General features: G+C 44.7%; 1 protein-coding gene across 1 annotated transcript in view; it reads right to left on the bottom strand.

Annotated features, from left to right (window-relative positions):
- Window positions 1–1,049: 1,049 nt before the first annotated feature.
- LOC142591381 (fatty acid synthase-like) overlaps window positions 1,050–23,020 on the bottom strand; it is a 62,411-nt gene continuing 40,440 nt past the window's right edge. Inside the window, exons 14-25 of the mRNA XM_075703707.1 lie at window positions 21,586–21,759; window positions 19,390–20,608; window positions 19,032–19,186; window positions 16,831–17,049; window positions 15,252–15,581; window positions 14,554–14,673; window positions 12,537–12,892; window positions 10,766–10,912; window positions 10,559–10,678; window positions 8,667–8,910; window positions 5,244–5,483; window positions 1,050–1,287 (exon numbers count right to left, since the gene is read on the bottom strand). Coding sequence (XP_075559822.1) covers window positions 1,100–1,287; window positions 5,244–5,483; window positions 8,667–8,910; window positions 10,559–10,678; window positions 10,766–10,912; window positions 12,537–12,892; window positions 14,554–14,673; window positions 15,252–15,581; window positions 16,831–17,049; window positions 19,032–19,186; window positions 19,390–20,608; window positions 21,586–21,759 — 3,512 coding nt within the window. The 3' untranslated portion in view covers window positions 1,050–1,099. The remainder of the gene's footprint in view (window positions 1,288–5,243; window positions 5,484–8,666; window positions 8,911–10,558; window positions 10,679–10,765; window positions 10,913–12,536; window positions 12,893–14,553; window positions 14,674–15,251; window positions 15,582–16,830; window positions 17,050–19,031; window positions 19,187–19,389; window positions 20,609–21,585; window positions 21,760–23,020) is intronic.

The following is a 23,020-nucleotide window of genomic DNA, read 5'->3' as shown; positions in this document are numbered from 1 at the left end:
CCGTTGCAGGTGAGTGGTGCGCTGCGAGACAAAAAGTACAGAAACGTTCGGCGTGCGTGCTCCTGCGCGCAAGGGTAGATGAGATCTCTACGTGGCGTCTCGCTGGCCTTGTTATACCCTACACCATCAGGGCAACCTCATCCTCTCTTGCTCCCTGGCAGAGGACCTTGTCAGCGCACTGGTCTGCCCACACAGAGGAATACGTATAGAGAAACCACTCGCTTGCTTAGAATGGAGTGAAGGTAGCTCGCGTGGGGTCAACTCGCGCAGAGGAATTTGCAGAGAAACCACTCTCCGGCGTAGACGCACGTGGTGGATGGAGGACAGAGCAAAGTAGGATTTGCACTGGTGCATAATACCGTCGCACACACCCGGCGGAGAAGTCTTTTCATATTGACGAGCGTGACGATTAGGCATGTCATGTCTCAGGCTCTTGGCATCCCTTCCGTTCATCACCGCACACAGTGAACCGTAACATCGCTTATTGGTGCTGTTGTCGGGCGCCGCTCACCGCTCTTCACTGCTGCCACAGTTCTCGGACTGTGCAAACATGCCTCGAGCCAAGAAGGTGAGCGTCGCTTCTACGCCATGCGCCAGAACGCCAACCGACAGGCAGCACTAACCTAATCTGCAGAAGACAAGGAAATATGCTTAAGTCGTAGGCGAATAAATAAGGAGCCACCATATCATGCTTCGGACCACGATTATTCCTTAAAGAATGTCATTGTTTTTGCGCAGGTGAAATGGCGAACCCCAGCAATGATGCTACGGACGTCTCGAGACCTGTTGAAGCTGCGGATGTCGGTAACTTGCTGGTTGGCCTGGAAGGCGCAAGAGGCTTTTTCTCCGGAAAGCTAATCGACTAGCGCAAGCAAAATGCTAACTGCGACATATGCCACGAAAAGTAAGTTACCTGTACGCTTGACAGCAACTGCTGTAAAGCGAAGCCGAGAAAAGGACTGCAGCAACAGTTTCACACATTTTATTTTAAAATATTACGAATTTAACCGTGGCGGCGCCGAAAAGACTTTTTAGCCAACTCATCTCACTCTCGAAAGAAAGGACGAAAAAATAAGAAGTTGTCGTATTCACGTGAAGTTTAACTTGCACGTGGTTCTTTGCTCATCTCTCGCAATCCGTTGAGGGTCAGCGTGCGTATTCCTTGCACGGACAGAGCCAGGCCGGTGTATTTCTCGATGGCTGTTAGTACCTGGACGCCCATCACAGAGTCTAAGCCCAACTCGCCGAGGTTGGTGTTATGGTTCAGCTTCGACGAATCTTGAAAGCCTGCGTGAATATCGTGGGATGAAGAAATTCAACGTGCGAACAATGTGGTTGAAAACCGCGACGAATGAAACTGAAGTACGCCTTTACAGTAACAGTGCATTCGTGGAACTCGTGTGCATGAACGTCGGTCCTTGTTGCCAAATTGAAGTACTTATCCAGTGCAGAGTTATATATCAGAAGTATTTGCAAAAACACCACTGCTGCGGTGTGTGAAGCAAGCTTCTATAGCAATAAAAAGCAGGAAAGCTAGTATTGGCATCCTTGCACACGGAAGAGAACGTCTGGTTTAGGAAGAAGCTTTACTACAGGAGCTTCTATATGAACACAAGGGAAATGAGAAATCCTTGAACTCACAGTCTACTGTAGCAAATGCGATAATGTTTGTTGCATATAACCAGAGGTAAAATCTACCATTGGTACGGAGCCAATTTATGATTTGACCATCAATGTTTTGGGTTGTTTGCAAAAGTAATTTTGCAGGAAAAGAAAAAAGAAATTAGGAACAATGTAGCATCAGTCACACAACTACATAACTTGGGGAAGAGACTATATCACAGCTGTTTAAACTACACCTAATAAGTAAGACACCTAAACCAGAAAAGAATGATGTATGATGACTCCAGTGAACTGTAATGTTAATTTTTGGAGTAGGAGTTCTAAAAAGTCTTTATAGACATTGCAAAATGTTTGCGTAAGAAGTGCACTCTTATGTCACCTTTACCAGCTTGAGATGGTCAAACAAAGGCAATCTAGAGAATTGTGATACCTGTTTTTCTTGTTTCAAATTCGTACTCTGCGCTTCACTTGTATTATCTTACAGATTATATGCAATTTTGTAAAAACTACGAGGTACTCGATCAAACTTCTCAAATTGGAAGACCTCAGCTTTGGTCTATTATTGCATTGAATTACATTAATATACGTTCACCAGCTGTCAAATGAAAGCATTCCGCGTTTCACGTTTATTCGAAACAGGAAATTAGAGTTGGCCTCAATCTAGAGCTTCCTCAACCTTTCCTTGACCAACCACTGGTTTCAGATGTTAAGTAGTGTTTGTGGCGGCTGATAATCTCCTGCACTATTTTCTTTTGTTTTTTGGGTAGCTTTTCGTATCTATAAACATTTACCTATGAGTGCAGCGCTGGGTTCTAGAGCATTGTCTTGGCTTGCCCTATGCTTTTCCGATTATATGTAGCTCGCACTGACACAGCGAATGATGAGTGAAATCACAGTTAAAGAGCGCAGCGAGACATCGAAATGTATACACCCCAATAGAAAAACACCAGAGAATCCTCTTCTGAAATGCGGCGCAGACGAATTTCTTCTTTAGTAATTTATTGCGCCACAGTATTGCACGGCAGCTGTCGGATGTTCTTTTGAATCTGCGAAGATTTCTCTGTATTTATATTGGAAAGCCAAAATTTTATTACGGTGCTAGACTGAAACAAAATGCGAATGGCATTGATTTATGTGGCACTTCTCGCGCTTTTTCCCATCTCGTCATCTGTGTGATATTCTGTTAATCTTTACCGTATTTTTCTGTAGTGCCCCATAAGTAGATTCCATCTCGTTTCGTATTGTTTGATTTAGACGCTAGCTTGTCCGCATAAACGTTACCGACAAGCCCCTATCTAATATATATATATGCTTTCAGAAAAAATAATAATAGCTTGTTCGTTTCGCGCCTAGTATAACACACTGACATATATGTCAATGTCAGCGTCATCGCGAACATCCAACAATTAGTACCGTTACCTATGCGCGGGGTGAACGCAGTGTACCAGACTTCTGCGGGGAAAGTTTGAAATTATGCTTATGGTAGCCAGAAGTCTGGCTGCTTGAAGCTTCATCAAAAAGCGCCAGTTGCAACCAGCCTATGAATGAACAGCAACAAGCGAAATCCATTCGACGAGATGCAATTAACGAAGTTGAACAAATCTCGTACGGGGAGAAGTCATCTTTTGCTTGGCCTAAAAATTCTCTGGGAAAATGTTTCATTTAATATTTATTTCCCTGAGGTTTCCCTTCCACTGAATCTAGCGGTCAGTCGTTGAAATCATGTCCTAGCAAAGAGAGGGTGCGTGTTATGCTCTATAAAGTGATGGATGCAGGGGAAGCCAAGTTCCCTGAATGGCTCGGGGAGCAACGCTGCAGGGTGCCGTGTAAAATATTCACCGCTAGTTGTTGGCGGCGCTCCCAATTTACAAGTGTGCTCAAACAACGTGCGTGAACATTTCTGTTCCGACGATTACGCTACACTACAGACGCTTGCTTCTTGTGTTCCCCCCGGTGTTTATGAATCACTTGGAATTCGCCCTTCGAGACCATCTTCAGAGCTGAAGACGCTTGGCCCATGGCAGTGTGCGTCGTTAGGTCAGAAACTAAATAGCATGTCACTGTAGTGCCTCAAGTCGACAATTCCCGGCGACCGCGTATAGACTCTATGTGCACTCTCGCGTGGGCGTGCAATGTGGCTATCACTCTTCTTTAAAGGGGCACTGCGGCGATTTTTCGTGGCCCACTGATCTTTAAAAAAAAATTGAATACAAGTTCTCTTTCGCACTCTGATTATCTGTACCAATATATATGGCTGCAAGTCATTTAGTTTTCCCGAAGATGAATTTTAAATATAGGTTGCGTTCCCGACACATGACTTTCTGCTGGCCCCACATATGTTTGTAACGTCAGAGACTACACCCCACTGTCGCTGGAATCATCGCTTAAATCGCCGCTGTCTAGTTTGGAAACTCTGTAAAGACTCCCTGCGCTGTCAGGAGACATCGTCAGCTTCGCTTCTTTGACATCAGCGTCACGTGTACTGCGTATTTAGAAGGCGTTATTTGTGTTTACAGCATGGTAGTGTAGGAGGTGACGTCATTCACTCATCGGGACGCCACACGAAGCAGCTACCCGTTTAGGTTTCGGTATGTCGTTTATTGGCTATTTAAAATTATTTATAGATTCCTAGGCAAATTGAACCACCCTACCGGTGACAGGACTGTAAATGCCATTTGAAAATGACAATATCCTAATATGGTTAAAAAACGCCGGAGTTGCGCTTTAATCTTTTGCCCGCGTCCAGGGTAACACATTAGACGTGCGTCTGATTACCCTCCCGGCCCATTTCATAGTTTTCTCTCTTCAATTCCCCCCAACCAAACACACCCGCGATCGAAATTAAGTGGCCCAGGGTTTCTGCGAAAAAATAACATTCGGAATTTCTTCGACGTCTTGGCATGTAACATGAAATAAGAGATTTCGCGCAGTTGAGACGTGGCGCTTCAATGCATCGCGGGGCAATTGTCAACTGGAAGCTGCAAATTAGCCTTTCTTTTTTTCTTAGAGCCCCTGGTTCGTACATTTGGGATCACGGGTGTGCATATTAAATCCATTCTTGGCATAGGGAAGTACTAATGGGTCATTCTACGTCCTTCTTGATTTCACAAACGGTTACCCAAAACATTCAATGATTGTACCGAGTGCAAAAAAAAACTGAGTTATGACAATTAATTCTGGGGAAATGCGCAAGGTTCATGTGATCACTCCGGCCCCAAACAAACATTTTATATTCAGTGAGCAACGAGTTATACATTGTTTTAACGTCGTGTTAGCATGCACAAGATTCCTGGTTAGTTTGGATGGTCGAGCAAGCACTACGGAGATATTGGTGCCAAGTTCGGTACTTGGATCAGGGCAACTTTTTCTTCAGCTGCAAAGATTTCTTAGTGACCCCCTTAGCGTCTTATTTAGTGGGAGCATTTTAGTCTGAATAGCTGTCCCTCATTTTTATGAACTGGGTTACGCTGGCCCATCTCAACTTCGAAGTTAGCTAACGGAGACATTTAGCTATGACTGGCCATGACCTTCGTAATGAGCACCAACATGCCATATGCAGCGACACAATCTTTTCCTTGTATACTGCAGTCGAACAAAGCATAGAGTTTGAAGCCTCTCACCGAGAATTCGCGCCACCGAGTCAACCAGGGGGTTCTTTTCTGGTTTCATCTCTGAACTTGAAGTGACTTCAGCTTTGACCAAGCTGGAGACTACGGGGTGGTTTTGGTTCAGAAACTTCTCCAGGACCTCCAAGGCAGACCTTATGTGCTGGGGTTGTGTTGCCTCGAATGCCACTTGCTGGGTCTGGGCTTCGCGGGCGAGGCCAGCCTCATCCATGGCGCCCCATTGGATGGCCACCCCTAAAGAGGACAATTGAGTAGACAGAAATAGAGGGAAAATAAGCCTTGCCTTTTCACGCGTCGCATCATGCGCTGCCAGAGTGGCTGTTGTGCTTTAGCAGTGACGCTCAAGTCGTGATGACTGCGTTTCTTTATTATGGTTTATTATGATTTACGCATCAAAAGTATTCCAGAATATTAGAACGACGTGGTGATATTTCAAAATTCCCAAAATTCAGCCTTTCCTTTCCTGTTTTCTTTTTTTTTGAGAAAGACACAAACAACCAAACTGGGCGAAATATGCGGAGAACGTCGCACACCAGGGTGTGTCTAGTATTCAAGGCGAAAGCTTCCTAAGCGCGACCAGATGCCTCGTTTGTGTCTGATGGGCACTCCAATTTCAGCAAAGTTCGAATGTAGCAGAATCCCTTGGCGCGTATCAGTTATTTATATCAGCAATCATATCAGTACCAGCAATTTATAAAGACTAGCTATGTGTAAGAGAAATTGCTTACATTGAGCTCGACGTCGCATATATATGGCAGGGCTTTTTTTCCGCTCGCACAATAAGACAGATCGAATGTACGAAAGCATGAAAATTTCCTGCCGCAAAAGAGTTCAGCCTAACGTGTAGGCAAACATGGTAGCCTTTTTCTATTTCGATAAGACAGAAAAGTCTATTTGACTCGATAGACCATACCCTTATCCGACTTTCCCTGCACAAGTCACGCGGTCTCGTGCACTCAAACAGCAACTTCAAAAGTCGGACTGGCGTGCAGCAAACACGGAAACATGGTTTCAGGTTTTGTTGTTCAATGACTGCACACAGGTGGTAAGACAAGCTAGATTAATACCGGTTGTCCCATTCGTTACGTAGTTGCGGCATTGCGGCTACCCTTTCATTGATAGACATGCACACGCATACCGCAATGATAAACATGCTAAGTGTGCAAAAATGAAAACAAATGTATGCAAGACAAAACAACAACAAGGGGAAAAGAAGCGATTAATATGCATCAGCGTTAAGTAAAAACGTTTATTTTCACCGTGTGATAAATAGGCTACAATGTCCGTAACACACAAATGCTGTGTTCAGGTAGTCACGACATCAAATACCTAATAGGCGCCGAGTTGATATTAATCTACAAAACAAGCCAAATTACATTGATATCGGTCTATAAGGAAATCATGTAGGCGTGTCAGTATGGTTAGCGGTGAATGAGCCGGGACTTTGTAAAGCAAAAGTTACGTCCGAGTCCGAGTACGGTTCGAGTGACTTCACCTATTCCCAAAATGAATTGACTGTTGATACTTTGTACACTTGATGAAAAAGTGGTGCACAGAAGCTTCTGGCATGTCATAGTAGGTGCAATTGGAGGTCGTATTCTTTTACACGCAGCACAAGAAGCGAGGTGTGTGAGGCACTTTCAGTGAGAAAAGGAGCAGAAGGGCATTTAAGATATGGTCTACTTTGACGTCTGGAGAAAAGTGTAGAGTAGCGCCTACTCGATACAGCAATGACAGCTGAGTTTTTTAGTTGAACTAATTCTTCAGACAATCTCAATATATTCAGATCTCTAGTGTCCATAGAACGTTTTTGGCGTCGAATTCAGCGAGATTAATTGAATCATCAGACTAATCACAGTCAAGAAGTGAGCATCAGGTGCCAGTCGGTAAGCTACCCATTTGAGAGTTATGCCACTGTAACTCTGAATCCACTGAAAGTGAACTTGATGGTTGGGAAATGAAACGAGTCAGTTTGCTAGAGACGGCATACGACAGCTAGCAGCAGTCAGCATAAAGGCAATATTCACTCAATGGCTTCAGTAGTGCTTTTGAGGCAAAATATATTGTCTAAACTGTTACCTGATTTGTTATCGGATATGCATTTTGTAGCTTGAGGGATCCCAAACAATTCTGCCGATGTAGATGACGTCTCGCGAGACAAACGATGAGTCATACTTTGATTGTGCGTTGGGACGTAAACGACATACTTGGAGCGACTCTCTGCTCTAGATCAAAGGGAAAATACAAGGGTGTTGCTCTCTTACTATGGACTCACGCAAAGGAGCGTCAAGAATTCAGCTTCTTCTGGATGGGTTATTCCTTAATGAATTCCTTCAACAGCCACAGTAGCAAAAAGTATGGTCAGATGTTCCAGAAATAATGAAGTACTGATGGGAGCGCAATACGTCACTTATCAGTACAGTCATTTGAAAGAGAAAAGTCTGTAGGATATGAATATCGTGTTGTGTTTTTAGCCTAATTGAATTTTGTGGAGCTTTACTGACACTGAACATTTCATTGACACTGACATTGAACATATTGTTCGCTGGCCTCAGGTATAAGAAGGCTGCTAAATCTTGATCGAAGCAATCCACGGCGTATTCTGATACTTCGAGCAATTAGGCTATTATTTAATGAGAAGACTCGAATATATCGTGAATTATAGGAAATGGTTCGGTGCTTGTTCTGAGGCGAACAAGAAACATGTAATCTAGGTATATTGATATTCTAAATGATGTGGGCACATGATCTCGTAGTTGAACATCACTGCATAGAAAAGTATGGGGTTGAAGGCACTGCTTTGTGGCACAACCTCGTTACATTCACAATGGGTGCTATAAAAACTGCTTGTCTTCATGAATACACTTATCTCAAAGAGTAAATCAGAAGCCACAGAGCATGCGACCTTTCACTGCTAGGCTGTAAAAAGGATTTATCACCTGTATGTGGCTTCACATCTAGGATATTAGCAGTCAATTGCTTTTGGATATCGTACGAAAAGTGGGATTTGATCTATCGGGCGCAACCCTATTATGAATTTATTTGCTGTCTTTCGCATGAAATAGCATCCTAGAAGCTAATTACGAAATGTAGTCGCTGATCGTATTGTAGCACCCCCAGTCTTTGAATTATAATACACAACGTCGGCTGTAAAACCGCATGGAACAAGTCAGGGTGGATAAACACACGATTAACATACACATTTTTTCAAGCAAGATGCGCGTGTATTCAACGGTTATGTGGAAGTTAATTCCTTGCTTTTGTCGCACGACGACACCAGACATATATTTATTCACGACGTTGACGAAAATATTTATATAAGCGGCTTCAAACACTTGACACATGGAACAAGTTTTCTTGCATACTTCAACCCTTAAACTGGGTTTCTTTACACATTGTGACAAGTGGTCGACTCACCGGGAAACCCGTCCGCCACGCGGCGTTCACACAAGCGCTCCAACGTGGAGTCGACGTAACCGGATAGCGTCCTCCCCGAAGTCCCGCGACCAGAACAAAGTGAGGAGAAGACCGCAAAGTGGTCTAGATGCGGGCACAATTTTCGGGAATGCTCGTCCAGATGCCGCATGCCCTCGGCTTTGGCCTTGTAGTCGGTTTGGTACACCTCATTCCCGTGATCGGCAACCCAGCTGTCTTCGTGGCACTGTACGGAAAACAAAGTTTTTCGTGATTACTCCTCCAATGCATGGCAAAAAATGACCATTTCGGAGTCGAGGCTGCGAACAAAGAAGGCTTTGACAGATTGTGAAGACAGCCATCCGCCTCGTGAAATATCAATGAATTATCGCGAGAATTTTCTGTGATGAGCGTCCATTATGCAGCAGCAGCAGGGACAACGAAGTCGCCTAAATCAAGTGATTAGTATTGAAATCAGAAGGCCTCCCTAGGCTTAGGGTCACTATAGTGATTTAAGGAACGATTCCATCATCGCCGAGCTTTCATCACTTGGCGTCACTTTTGGAACCATTTAAGTATTGTCATGAATACACTTCCTGAATTCGGTTCTTAATCCATGAGACCTGCTAGTGTTTGCGAGCTATGTAAACATTTCTTGAAATCTACTCAAATAATTCTGAATCTCAGTGTGTAACCGCACGTTTCGAGCGATCGTTCCACATGCTTTGCCTCTCATTCGCCGAGTAACCGTTCAAAGCAGCATCATATCCGATGTAATTCTTTACAGCAATGCATGATTCTTCGAAGCGTTCCATACACGTTCCTCACGCAGGTATGAGGAAAATAAATTGCACGACACTATTATCTTCCCCAACTCATCGTATTTTTTAATGCGGGAGATGACTTTCTAACAGAACGTATATTACACGTTTGCTTTCTTAAAGTAGTTGCGGCGTTGTTGTCGAGACGCTCTCTTTTAGCCCATGGTCGTCAACTTGATATGACCCGCTACTTCTTCCGATATTATCCTTCACGTTACACTGTGTGCCACGTCTGCCTACGTTGTGCGTTGTGTTTCGTTTGCTTGTGAGGAATTTTAAGCAGAGATAGCAATTGGGAACGTATGTGTGTTTCTTAATTACCGATTTTGTTTCAAGTAAATCACAGGCGCCTGTCGTTCCTGGTGATCATGGAGCACTTTCGCAGAAACAGAAGCTCTGCTGCCATTGAAGGGAACCTAACATGCACTCTACTTTCGCCCAACAGGCGTTGACAGAATATTTTGGTTAAAAAGAGACACAAACATAAATTCGGAAAGAACGGGCCTGCTATGGCGGGCTCCTCGTTAATTTTGACTAACAAGTGTTCTTTCCTGTAGACGTAAATATGAATAAATGCGCGAACATTTCTGAATGCCGCCGCACCAAAAATGTGAGCGCCAGGCTCAGAACCGAATCTGTGGCCTGGCGCTCGGCGTGGAGGACGCATTAAGCTACTTAGCTACAGCGATAGGTAAGCGGCCGCTCAGCCTTTCTGGGACAGACGAGTGGCTTACTTGCCGGGCAATGTATGTTGGGACGATATTACAATGGATCATCTTTACGTCCTACAGCGCGGACAGGACGCATCGTGCAAGCGATGATCGCGCGGATTATATCATCCCAAGGTATTCAGGCAACACTCGCTTGCTGTGCCCAAGACTACCGTTGTAACAATTTCGAAGCGAAAGATCTGATTCTTTACTCCTTTGAACACACTTATACCCGCGGTTCTACATAACGCAGCCTTCCGGCTTTTGCAGTGCAGAAGGATTTAAGGACAGAACGAACATAGTGCGGCAAAAATCGCCATCTGCAGCTGGTGGCGCGGGCTGCCCCAAAATTATTTTGGCTCACCACAGAAACGTTGAAGATGCCGCCGATGGGACCCATTGCTTCGGCTTCCTTGATAATCTGCAAAGCACCTCGCGTTGTCGACACGTCGGCGTCGCTGACGACTACCGAGGCGCCGGCTGTCTGCCACCGATGCAGGCAGAGACGTTGGTACCCCGTAAACGTTCCGTGACTTGCGGTGAGAAGAAGATGGCGGCAGCCTCGACTGACCATCCAGTCCACAAACTCCAGAGCGAAGGTGTTCAAATCTCCGACGATGACGTAAGCCTTGTGCCTGTAGAAATATGTGCGGGCGATGGCTTCTACAGTGAAGGGTTGACGGCCTTCCTTGGCTTCCTGGCATTTGTCTGGTCGCACCTGCACGAATTAGCCACACATACGATTTTGAGAAAGATAGCAAGAGAGAGAGAGACACAGGTAGGAGAGGCAGGAAGGACTACCATACTGTTCAGGGTGATGCACAGAGTTGGTTGCCGAAAGGTCGGAGGCCAAATTTAGAAAGCATTGATTTCTTTGGTGGTTTCCCCCACTTTGCTTGGACTGCATTATCACCGGCATGGTCGTGTAAACTGTGCCGATGCTGGAGACGATGTAATCAAAGCTGGGCCCATCACGCAGAGAGTGCGAACAAAGGTTGTGACTAGGCTGCCCGGTCCTGACACCAGTGCACTACCTGTGAATATTCGTAATGGTTTGAATGTAGTTCGTAACCTCGGCCGCTCTTGCATGCACGGCAGCTCCACACTGCCCGCACCCTACATACCGCGCATAGCAACAGCCATACAGCTAACGAATACGGGCCCGCAGCAGCCATATATCTCAGCATGTCTACAGAGGAGCTATCGCTTAGGAGAAAGTTTCGGGGCCTGCTGTATAAATGGATGGGAAGGAAGAAATCGGTTTTTCTCTACTACCCCTGCAACAAGTTTGATGAGGTTTGTTTCATTTAAACAAAAATGTCCAATGACTACACCTAGCCTAATTCTTTTGTTTAAGCCGTCAGTTCTTCAAGAAAAAAATTGATAAAAATTCAATAAGTGCAATTAAAGAAAACGTTCGTTTGCGACTCTATCGCTCGCCAATGAAAAAAAAAAGACAACACAATTCTGTAATATGCGCCTAATAATTCATCTAAAACAGACAAAATTGATGTGTTATACATTGCTCTGAAACACCCCACTAGTGAGGTGAGTAGGATAGTCGCAGAACCTTTGCGAACATTCATACATATTTGCGGTAGTTGTAAATTTATGCAAGAAATTTGACCACTTTAGATGACTTACACGCAGGCTACAGAACCGCCATATCTTTTTTTGACACGTATACATACATATAAATTTGGTGCTTTCATTCTGTTTAACTTGCGGATTGCCAAGAATCATCGTAAATTAGTTCAGGCCATAGATCAAAACATCGTCTGGTGCATTCGCTCGGATCAAACTTTCTTCCTCAAATGCAAGGAATTTCGTTCTCATAGATCCAGGGGTTTCATAAAAGCATCTCTGCGTTCTACATGCACTCAAAGAGGCGATATCAGAGTTGGCCCTGAGCTAAAGGTGCCTCATAACATTGACAATCATCCTGCGATGATTTCTGACCAATTATTTCCAACCGCCTCTTCTCGTATATTATTATTAAGTTTGCCGACTTGCTACGTCAAGAAGCAACTAGGCGCAATCCAGCATTCATTTCTGACTATTGGTATTCAGCGCGTGCGAAAAACAAATATTGGAAGGATGCCCCAATCAAAAGAAAAACTAGGCGACAAAGACGCACGACACTGTCACTCAAACATATACGAGTAGCTCCAGTTTCAGCCGCTGTGATGGAAAATTAAATTATTAGATTCTACTAAGTGTTGAGAGTACTAGACATAGCTACACGTTTTGCAGGACATATCGCGGAAGCCCTTTCGCCACGCGTCCGTGTTGAACTGCAAAGAGGCTGTGACAAGCCTAAGGAAGACTTGAAATCCAATTACCTGAAGTACAACTTTGCTGGCGTTCGCTTCGGAGGCTTCCAGCGTGAATGCATCCATAACCTGGCATCGCGGAAACACTGTGGCAGGCAGGGGCCTCACGGCACCCGATGCGATTCCTCCACGCAGTAGTTCGGCGACTCGCCGCTTGTCCTCCGCTGCGCTGGTGTCGTTCAAGGACAGGAAATCTGTGAGAACGGCGCTGATGTTGACGACATCGCGCTTCGGGTACAGTTCGCGTGGACGATGCGAGGTTGTGCCAACGGCATCAATAACGAGGAGTCGGCCGTTCCACGTCAGACACTGAGCGATAGCTTTACTACTGGCACTGTGATGAGTGTCGAACACAAGGTCCACACCTAAAGAACGAACGAAACAAAAAATTGAAGGTGCTGAAGATAGTGAACTTAAAGGACCCCCCCCCCCCAGTTGGAAATAAAACAAACAAACAATGAGACGTCTGGATGACAGTTAAGATGTTCACGGGACCTTAACCAAACCCTAAAGGTCAAATTAAAGCTCCACAACATACAGCGAGCAGCAAATGAATCGACATTCAATACGAGCAAAATCAAACTGAGAAATCGCGTACAAAGGGGCGAAATGCAGTGAGAGATAATAAGACGAAACAAAATAATGCGCCACATTAGTACAAGGAGAAGAACAGTAGCGAAAAAACTATGCAGTAATTAATGAAGTATCTTAAGACAGAACACTTTGGCAATGGAGATGTCTACTGAATGACAATGTGCCTAGTAGTTCTTCGCACAAACGACAATTGCGCGACAGAATACCGGTGAATTTGGTGTCCTCTTCCTAGGCAAAAGAGGGCAGGTGGAAAGCTTGAAGCGCAACGAAGGCCACAATTTCTTTTTAAACTGCTTTTGGTTTTTGTTCACATTCATATCGTGACCGTGATTGCATCTACCGATGGTAGCTTTTCACTGGGATTAGAATTCTAAGGATACTTCGCGCAGTTACCGGCATCTATCTATCTATCTATCTATCTATCTATCTATCTATCTATCTATCTATCTATCTATCTATCTATCTATCTATCTATCTATCTATCTATCTATCTATCTATCTATCTATCTATCTATCTATCTATACATATAATCGTAGGCCATCAGTTTGCTGTGGTGCTCATACCTGGTTCGAAACCAACCGTCAGGCCAACTTGGGTCTGACGCGTGTGTGCCGGGTGCTTGTTTTATCGCGTTTTGCTGGACCAAATAAAAGTTTATTCACTGACTCACTCACTGACTCACTGACTCACTTTTGTCACAAGGTATGCGCCGCCGATCAACGACCATAATGGACGCCAACTTTGGTCACTTGGTTGCGCTGTGCTTATGTGCTGCTGTTCAATTACTAAGATATCCTTTAAAATTTCTCTGGGGCAGGGCATAATTGAATCGGCATCATATACGTTGTCTAAGCTAAATACATATATTCAGGCATGCACCACGCACGGACTTTGCAGCGGCCCCGTTAGATGGGGCAACATGTCCTGAGGTGAGCGCGACACATGGGCCCGGCTGCATACAGGCCCCGCGCATGACGCGTTTTGCTGGTGGGAATGTGGTGTGTCGCTGCACTACTTCAATGCTAATCGAATTAACCTGCACATTCATTTTCGAAATTGGTTCTCCCGGAATTGCGGAGATTTGAACTTTTTCGCTGCGGGTGATTACGAGGAATATTTAGAAAAGCTTGACAAGACATAACAATTTCGACGCTGGGGCGTTGCTTATGAAAGCACTAATCACAAATAATTTGATTATCTTTTATATGGTCGACTTCTGTAAACGTTTCTGTAATACTAGAAGGTACATTCACCAAGACAAGATATATTTCAGAAATGGTGCTATCACGCGATAAGTCATCTCTTAGCAAAATTCAGCAGAATAGGAGGATGACACATATATTGCCATTGAACGCTTGTGAAATGTCCGATGCGTGTATTATGTGTGTTCAGAAGCGTTATTTCCATCAGACACGACATTCTGCCACTCACCTTTATCTTTGGTCAGTTCAAGGATGTGTTCTTCTAAGCAAAGGCTGTTGTAGTTTATGATGTGCCTGTCTTGAAGCTGTGGGAAGCGGTTCTTGATGAAGTGCCTCTCTTTTGTCGAAGCTGTTCGGCACGAGAAGATGGTAAAACCAGTTGAAGGCACAAGCATTAAAGCTCTTCCACCTTATATAACTGGCACACTTGGCCTTAGCAGGCCGATACAGAACTTTGTTTTCACCACGTAGCACACGAGCAGACGAGAAGCACTGAGCAATAAGAGAGCGAAAAATTGCACTTTTGATATTTTGTGGCCGAATGCAGCAAGTTAATCACCTAGACATCACCGTGCAACAGGTTTCGTGGGGGAGACTGCCACTTAGGAATTGTTCTAAAGGATAAAGCAGTCGTCCCTGCTTTCTTTTTTTTTACTCATGGTAACTGGATTGCGTTACTACAGTACGAACTCACATACAACTGCTTTTATGCTACAATATTGCTGTATGGTATAGCCGGCTTCCATACACTCATGTCGCTTAGTAACAACAGGTTGGTACTTTTAGCGGACTTGTTTGGTCAAAAAGTGCAAAAACTGTGCAGATGCATGGCTTGTGGTTCACTTTCCAATCAGTGCTGTGGAATGCTGCGCAAAATTTCAGTCGTTGCTACAGATTACAGAGGCCTGCCATGCTGCGCGCGCTTACCGACAGTTGCGAAGACGGTACACCCCATAGACAGACCGATAGCGATTGCAGCTTGCCCAGCGCATCCACTGCCGTATTGGACGAGCACAGACTCGCCCGGGCGCATGTTTCCCCGCACCAACAGGGCATAGTAAGCGGTTGAGTAAGACAAAGGAATGGTTGACGCTTCCTCCAGGGTCCACGCATCAGGAACTTCCCACAGAAGGTCGGGATCCGCCGCAACCACGGTAGCCAATGCCTGGCTTGACACGAGACCCATGACGCGACGTCCTGTTGAGTCCGTTCCAGAAAACTCTTGTCCGAGAATGGACTCCGCATTTGCCAAGTCGCCTGTACCAGCAGAAACAGCAAGATGTTTGCCGGTGCCTGGCGGTGACTGCGGCCATTGGGTTTTTTTTCTCGAGAAGTTGCCAAGATTCAAAGCACTTACACATTCAAATAAAGAAAACAAATTTATATGTGCAAGTTAAACGGGACTCGTACATGATGAGTATCTTACACCCTCGCTATAAGGGATCTTATTGTTTGTTAAGAAGAAATACGACATTTGCAAGAATGACACCGGTAGTTTCCTTCGAAAAACAATATTTTCAAATTTTTGAATTTAGCGTCTAGAAATACACAGGGCAATATGAGAGACCCTTAGTGGCAGGCGCTCCGGGGATCTTTCATGTGCATCTAAATGAAGTACACAAGCGTTCTTGCGTTTCGCCCCCACTGAAATTCGGCCGCAGTGGCCGGGAGTCAAACCTTCGATTTCCCGACCAGTCTCGAAACATGATAGCCACTGGGCCACAACTGTGGGTCGGAATAGATAAGGTTAAAAAATTTTTTTCGAAGATGTTCCCTAGGAGGCAGGCCAGATAGTCAGTTGAGGTGACAAGACTGTCGCTCTAAGACTAACCAGGCGATGGGCGAGTCAATTGATTCTTTCAAATTTGTTACCACGAAAACGCAGTGGCAAAAACAAAAAAACAAACCAGAAAGGCGGGGAGATAAACCAATCCATGCTCACAGCTGCAGCTCGTGCCCGTCTGGCCTTCATTATTGTTGCACATTTCTTGCGCGTCATAAGGATATGTAAGGTGCAAGTTCGTTATGTGCCATCCTACTGTTCTTGTAATTTGCACGCGGCTTTGTCTTCTTACATGACCACATTTAACGGTAAGCGCTAGCTAGGGAACGTTGCCGTTGTTTTTCTTCGCAAGGCAGCGCTTCTGACGGCAACTGTGTTTGTTGACCACAAAAAAAAAGCTGTTGACAGAAAGCAGATCAAGCTGCGGGGAGGTACACAACCTTGAGAGCAAAATAAGGCATTGTAGCCGAAGGAAAGCCTCACGTCACTTTCCCGTAACTGATGCAGTCGCGGCATCAAATATGTCTGCGTGGTCAACGCGCTTTTTCTGGCCGACTGGAGGGCCACTTTGATCATCTATTCTTTAACTCACAATCCCCTGCATTCCATGGTTACCTCTTGAGCTATGTGACGGCACTCGATGAATTGAAGAGCGGGTCTGCAAAACGAAAGCGCATATTGGTTTGGCGCGGAATTATATGCGCTAATTATAAATCAACTCACCTACAAAGGCTTCTGGCGGGAGCTCTACACTGGCGAATGTGACGTCTCGACTGTTCACCGCCGCGAAGTGGACATCGCACAATGTTGGTGCAGTTGCAGTCTTGGTGATGGGCAGAGAAGCGTAAGGCAACGGGGATTCGTACCAATCGAGACTGGAAAGTTCACCACGTTTCCCTAAGTTCAGGACTGCAAACTTTGTGTTCTTCCTCGTCGTCTCCACTAGAGTCGGCGTTCATGGAACAAAAACACAAGCAAAACCGTACTCACTGCAACTTTCCTCAAGTTTAAAGCAAAATACACCTTACAAACAGCGCCCCGCCTCCCTCAGGAGATATTTTCCTTAGCGCTGTCCGTCTTTGGAAGCGTACTATTTAACACTTCGCTATAGGGCTGTTTACTCTGTGGCTCAAGAATTTTCACTGGTTTAGGAACTGCCCTAAAGTACAATTTCAAGGCACATTGCTTGCTGCATTTTTATTGTAATTTTCGATTTTTGATATCTTATCAAATGCTTCCATTGCTTTTTAGAAACCGTCAAATGTCTTTTCCGATTCACTCTCGGCTTTTGTGCAATCTTCATAGTGGGTATACACAACTTTAAAGAAGTATCAGAGCAAGAGAAACACAAAATATTTAATAAAGAAATAGCACACTGGTCAAACCATATAAGTTGAGAAGTCATAATGCCCACGAAGCCAGTGTTGTTGGGTTTAGTGTGTAGTGGAGAGGGGGCGGCAACGTTAGGTTAGCTTAGAATGTCTTATATAGCCAACTAATTTGACGCTTTGTTGCTGAACATGGTATGGCAGGATGAATAGTACGAAATATTATGTTGCAAAGTTACGAAACTTCTGAAGAAATCACTGAAGTTGCAAGATTTCTGAAGGGACAATCACAGCAGGCGCCTTGGAGAAGAGCTGCAGCCAAGGCCTATGTACATTTGCGAGTAAAAATGTAGTCAGTGCTAGTGGTAAGTCTTGATTAGCTGAGCGTCTGTTCTCTCCCGCGTTAAAAACGTATCTTAGATGAACTAATAAATCAAACTGAGTTGCGACTAAAAAAGCATTGTTCACTGTTATATGTACTTCCTCGTCAACGAAGGAAGTTGCCTGTGTTGGGCTGTAAGAATGTTAGCCTCAGGCACCGACGCCTGTAGGCAACTGTAATATAGCATTTGATTTAATTTTAGAAGCGAGAGTACCTTACCGATGCTTCCTGCGGACAACAGGGTGCCGCCGCATTAACTCACGCAGTAACGCAGGGTTGTCGGTGGCGCTTTCTGGACGTGAAATATTTATGGCCACCTCGAATGGTCGATAATTAATGGAATGGTAATGGTAATGGTAATTTCAGCGTGCATTGGCAGACTATAGCGGCGTCTGTTCCGATGAGTCAGCTCCCTCCGCTTATACAGGCTTAAAGTGAACATACTTCCCTGGTAAAAAGAGTGTCTCCTACGATACTGAACTTTCACTTGTCGTTGCGATTACGGGTTCGGCCACAACGCCTCGTTTCTGCGTGATGTAACTGTACTTGCTCTTCATGCACTTCAACGCCAGCTACAGCTCTTAACACACCGTACTACCCTTAATGCCGGCTATTATGTTTCCGACATTCGAACACTACTTACAAATTTTGGACCATAGACGCGTGAACGTTATTAGTCTATGCTGCTCAATGGCGGAACCATTGCTGACTTTGATATCGGCATGTGTAGTACCGATGAAAGCTGTTGTCATTTTCGCAATATTTTTTCACCAGTGAATGCGTATCCGTATTTTGTTAGGTTTCATTTTATTTTCGTTTAATTTGTTGTCCTTATAACTTGAAAATTATTTGCATTTCAAAACATTTCGCGGGCTTCCCTGCTGTATTTTTTCGGGGGGGGGTTTCAGAGAAAACTAGGTGTGTTTTTGCTGAATAAATGATTTCGTTATACCTATCTATTGCGAGCTTGTATGTGATTGGTATTTTGGTCAAACTCTTTGTGCTTCTACGGTCTGAACATACCTCAGAAGCGCTTCAGGGATGGCTTTTTCTTTTCTACCTTTCTGCGGACTGGTTCATAAAAATTGGAGTTAATTAGAAGAACCTTACTTCTTCAGAACAAGCTTCAGCACTATTTTTAATAGAGTGCATCTTCGAACCGCCATGAATCTTCACATGGGATCCTGTGAAGCTAAAGAAACGTGAGAACTCACATGATTTTGTGACCACATGGCTGTAGGAGCCCCACTGCCCATTTTGGTAAACGTTCATGACGAGGTCATTCCCTACTACGCTTTGGTATTTTGGATTTCCCGGGTTGTAGTCAGCCACCACGTTCGTCTCGGTGGAACCAGCATCGAACACGCATCTGCGTTTGATGAAATCACATAGATGAGTTGTAAACTCATTAGCGTCGTAATCTATAGCTAGAACCTTCAAGCACTGAGGCAGGAAAGTCTCATTAGGCTCACTTTATGATCAACGAGATAATTAAATTCGGCCATTCGAAAGAATACGACATCGAAGACTAAAAAACACACAGTATATTCGATCATTATGATAATTTCTCACCTGATATGGCTCCCACCGGACTCGTATCGGAGGCAGTTCGTCAAACCAACAATGCCGCTTACTCCAGCGTCCTCCGCGAGCAGCCACAAGTTCTCTCCTTGCGGCTTCCACTCGTAGTCAATAACCTTCTTCTTTACCAAATCGACCAAGTCGCTATGTTTCCTGTTAACTTGGCATATTTCCTGCTTTGCCTCTTCGACGGGCACGGAACGCTTCCTGAACAGATAAAGGGCAGACATGTTATTCGATTTGAAAGCCACCAGGCGCAGTCCATGCTTCAAAAACTGTGCTTCCACCTCGTCGGCTGGGGCTACTTCTAGCTCGACGCCCCCGATTTCACCGAGTAGCAATTCCGCAGGTGTCAATCCTGTGCGTTGGGCAAGCAAAACGAAACCGTTTTTTCTGCAGATGAAAGACATTTCATGGGCGAGGTTCTTGGTTTCTCCAGAGGACCATGTGGCGCTTCGGGCCACAATCAAGTCCACTTCAGGAAGCTTCTTCCTGGATGCTGCCGAACCCAATGACACTACTGTGGTACCTTGAGGGATCTTTCCCGACAGTGTCTCTGGAGACGAATGTGCTATGGTGTATTCGATAGTGGGCAACAAAGTGAGCTTGGAAAGGTACGTTGTCACCCAGGAGACCAGCAGGCAGCCGCTCCCTTGAGCAGCAAATTCCAATACTCGGAGCTTCTTCGGGTTGGTGTTTTCGACCACGGTGTCAAGAAGGAACCTGAGAGGATCTTCTTCAAAAAGTGCGGTGTTGAGTACATCGGTTTCCAAGTCTTCCTTGTGTGCAGGGAGGGCTGACTTGATATACGCTGCAATGGTAGTGTCAGTACGATCTTTTTGCTCATGGATAGTGTTAAGAAAGCGCAGGAGGGCATGATTCTTATCGGACTCGTTAAGATACTGGCTGACAACGTGCTCGGGAACGTTACGGACGGCGCTCAAAGCGTCACGAAGAGAGCAGTTGCTCTCGCAGAAGTCGTTGAGGGCCCGTCTCGCCAGGCTGCAACAGACTTCAACGTATTCACGCGTGAGAGACTCTCTGTTGTCCTTGCTGTCCTTGTCGTCCAGGTATGGCACGAAGCGATACTCTTCGACGAGCGGTGTCTGTTGGTCGACGCCGCTGTCGATGGTGTTGGCCTTTAGACCGCGTATGACGGCACCTCCAGCGCGGCAAGTGTCTGCGATATTATTGCAGATGACTTCAACATCTGTACAAAGAAGTAAAGTGAGGAGCATAGCTGAAAAATATACACATGTAAAATTGTTGATAATTTTAACATTGTATATGTGAGGGATATTGAGAGACAGTTGTTAGTTCATGAGACTCGGTTGTGCATAAAACCGTGCTTTTCAGTAGTATTTAATTTCACTTTCCTGGACATGAAATCTGCATCTGCTGAAATATGCGACGGAATCGTATTTATTTACTTAAGGACTCTAATAGATATTTACTTCAACAATATACATTTACATTTGTGCTGATTGCGTGCGTAGCTAGGGTGTGTAGCAGAATCATGTAGGCTTTTCTTAATCTCTACCATAGGTGCCCTGAATTCCTAAAAGTTGAGCTGTATGCACCTCGAGGCGCAAAAGTGTCGAACAAAAAAGTAACATCATTATTGCGCCCATTTCATTGTCGTACCCTTTGTCTGCGGACGCTACGCATGTTCGTTGCGTTCTTGAGTTGAAAGCACCTAGCACACACTCTGAAGAAATCGTAATTTTTATTGTGCAGAAACATTTTGCCTTCTAGTATGCAGCCCATTTAGGCGTGAAACGGCAAGTACGCAAGCGCATAGCTGATCAATCGTTCCGCTAACGCAGTTGCGAATCACCTCCGTAGCGCTTACAACTGGCACGCATTTTACTGATGGATACGCCTTGTGATTTTACTCGACAATTTGGGAAAACAACCGAAATACACGTTTATTGCATATAAATGTCCCTGGTTCCAATTTTCGCGATCATCTTTTGTCATTCTTTTCCGTCGCTTTTCTTGTTCAGAGTAGTAGGTTTGTGCACAACTATAGCTCGGGCCTTTTCTTAAAACTTCACTTTGTCTCCTTCTGTTTATAATGTGACAGTAAGCATGTCATCGATAATCACTATGTTATTTCAGTTAAGCACACTGTTACATTCTGCCACCATCCTGCTTACATACGGTATTTCGGAAAGTAATGCTCACCTGTGTCACCGGCCTTCTTGATCACTTCAGCGTGAACGTAGGGGTCGAAGCGGCAAAATTCAATGCTGGTAGGCAAGCGGAGCACTCGAACAGGGCTTTTAAACATGATGTACTGGATCATGCTGTCGACGAAGGTCACCCAGTTTTCCTTCCATTGGAGCCTTCCGCGCGGCTCTGGCCAGAAACAAATAAAGAAGCTAGTGTTATTTAAAGAGTAAAAGAAACGTTAAGACATGTCAAAACTTATTCCCATTCATTCAAGAATATTGAGAAGCTAACCGTGATGACAGCTTACACACAATGCCAGACTGCCGGTGTAGTCGGTTCATGGTCGGTAACTTGCAGCACAAGACAAATGCGCGAAGGTATACGCGTTTGGATACTAAATTTGTGTCTCTCTTCTTCCGTTTGCCTTGCACGGAGTACTCCTGAGAACACAGCGTGTAGCACAGCTGTATGTGTTGTCGAAAAAGGGCCAGATAGGTGAAAACAGAGGAGGGAAACACTGGTAACGACAGCTCTAGATTTCCGGCAGTTCTAGCTACGTTATAAAATGTTCGAAAACCATGAATACGAACACTTGTCAAACAGACCGTGTTGTGTGACGGCTGAGAACTACTTTCTCCGGCACAAAGTTGGATGTACTTCTTGAACGCATAGTAGAAGCGCTTATACTGGGATTTTGGTATACACAACGCAGACTCGTGGTGATATAAAAATTTGACTTTATTCACATCAAGGGCCGTCAAGAAAAATTAAGGCTGCGTTGTCTAGTGCAAATATTTGTAGGCGTTAAACATAATGGAGTAGTCGTATCACATACTCGTATTTCAATGTCACAAACATTGCGCATTCAAAGCTAAATATTGAAATATATTAATAAAACGACAAGCCAGCTGCACAAAACTTCCTTGCATAGTTGGTTTATCCGCTTAGGCGGTCAGAAGCATCGCGAACAAGAAGAGTACGACGGAAACATGGTAATAAACATTTTCTATTTCGCGGTTACAGTATATGCTTATATAAAATTTTTTAGACAATCGTAGTCGAAGGCCACTTAGTTTTGTTTGATTTTTGAAGCGAGCATATGTTCCGAGATATCCATCATACAATTTCATTCTCAGTACGCTAATTTGGCATTCAGAGGCGCAAGTCCCAATAAGACGAGCCCCGCAGGTGACGTAACTCATTCCACATAGCAGGCCATTCTAAAATCAGGGCGGAACTGATCACAACTCCTCCCCGGATGTAGGCTGGTAGAAGTAAGACTGGCGTCCGGCCTTCTTTCATAATGAGCTGCGTCATGAAGGGGTTCCTCTATGAGTTCAGATTGGCGCCTCCGAATGCGAAATTACTGCACTGAGTGCTAAATTTGATTATATGTACCTCGGAGAGCGTTTATAAGTATAATAAAATGAATTTGGTTTCGAACGCG

The sequence above is a fragment of the Dermacentor variabilis genome, chromosome 8, assembly GCF_050947875.1.
Source record: "Dermacentor variabilis isolate Ectoservices chromosome 8, ASM5094787v1, whole genome shotgun sequence".
NCBI lineage: Eukaryota > Metazoa > Arthropoda > Arachnida > Ixodida > Ixodidae > Dermacentor > Dermacentor variabilis.
The sequence above is the reverse complement of the archived record's forward strand: the minus strand, read 5'-3'. Positions and strand labels throughout refer to the sequence as shown.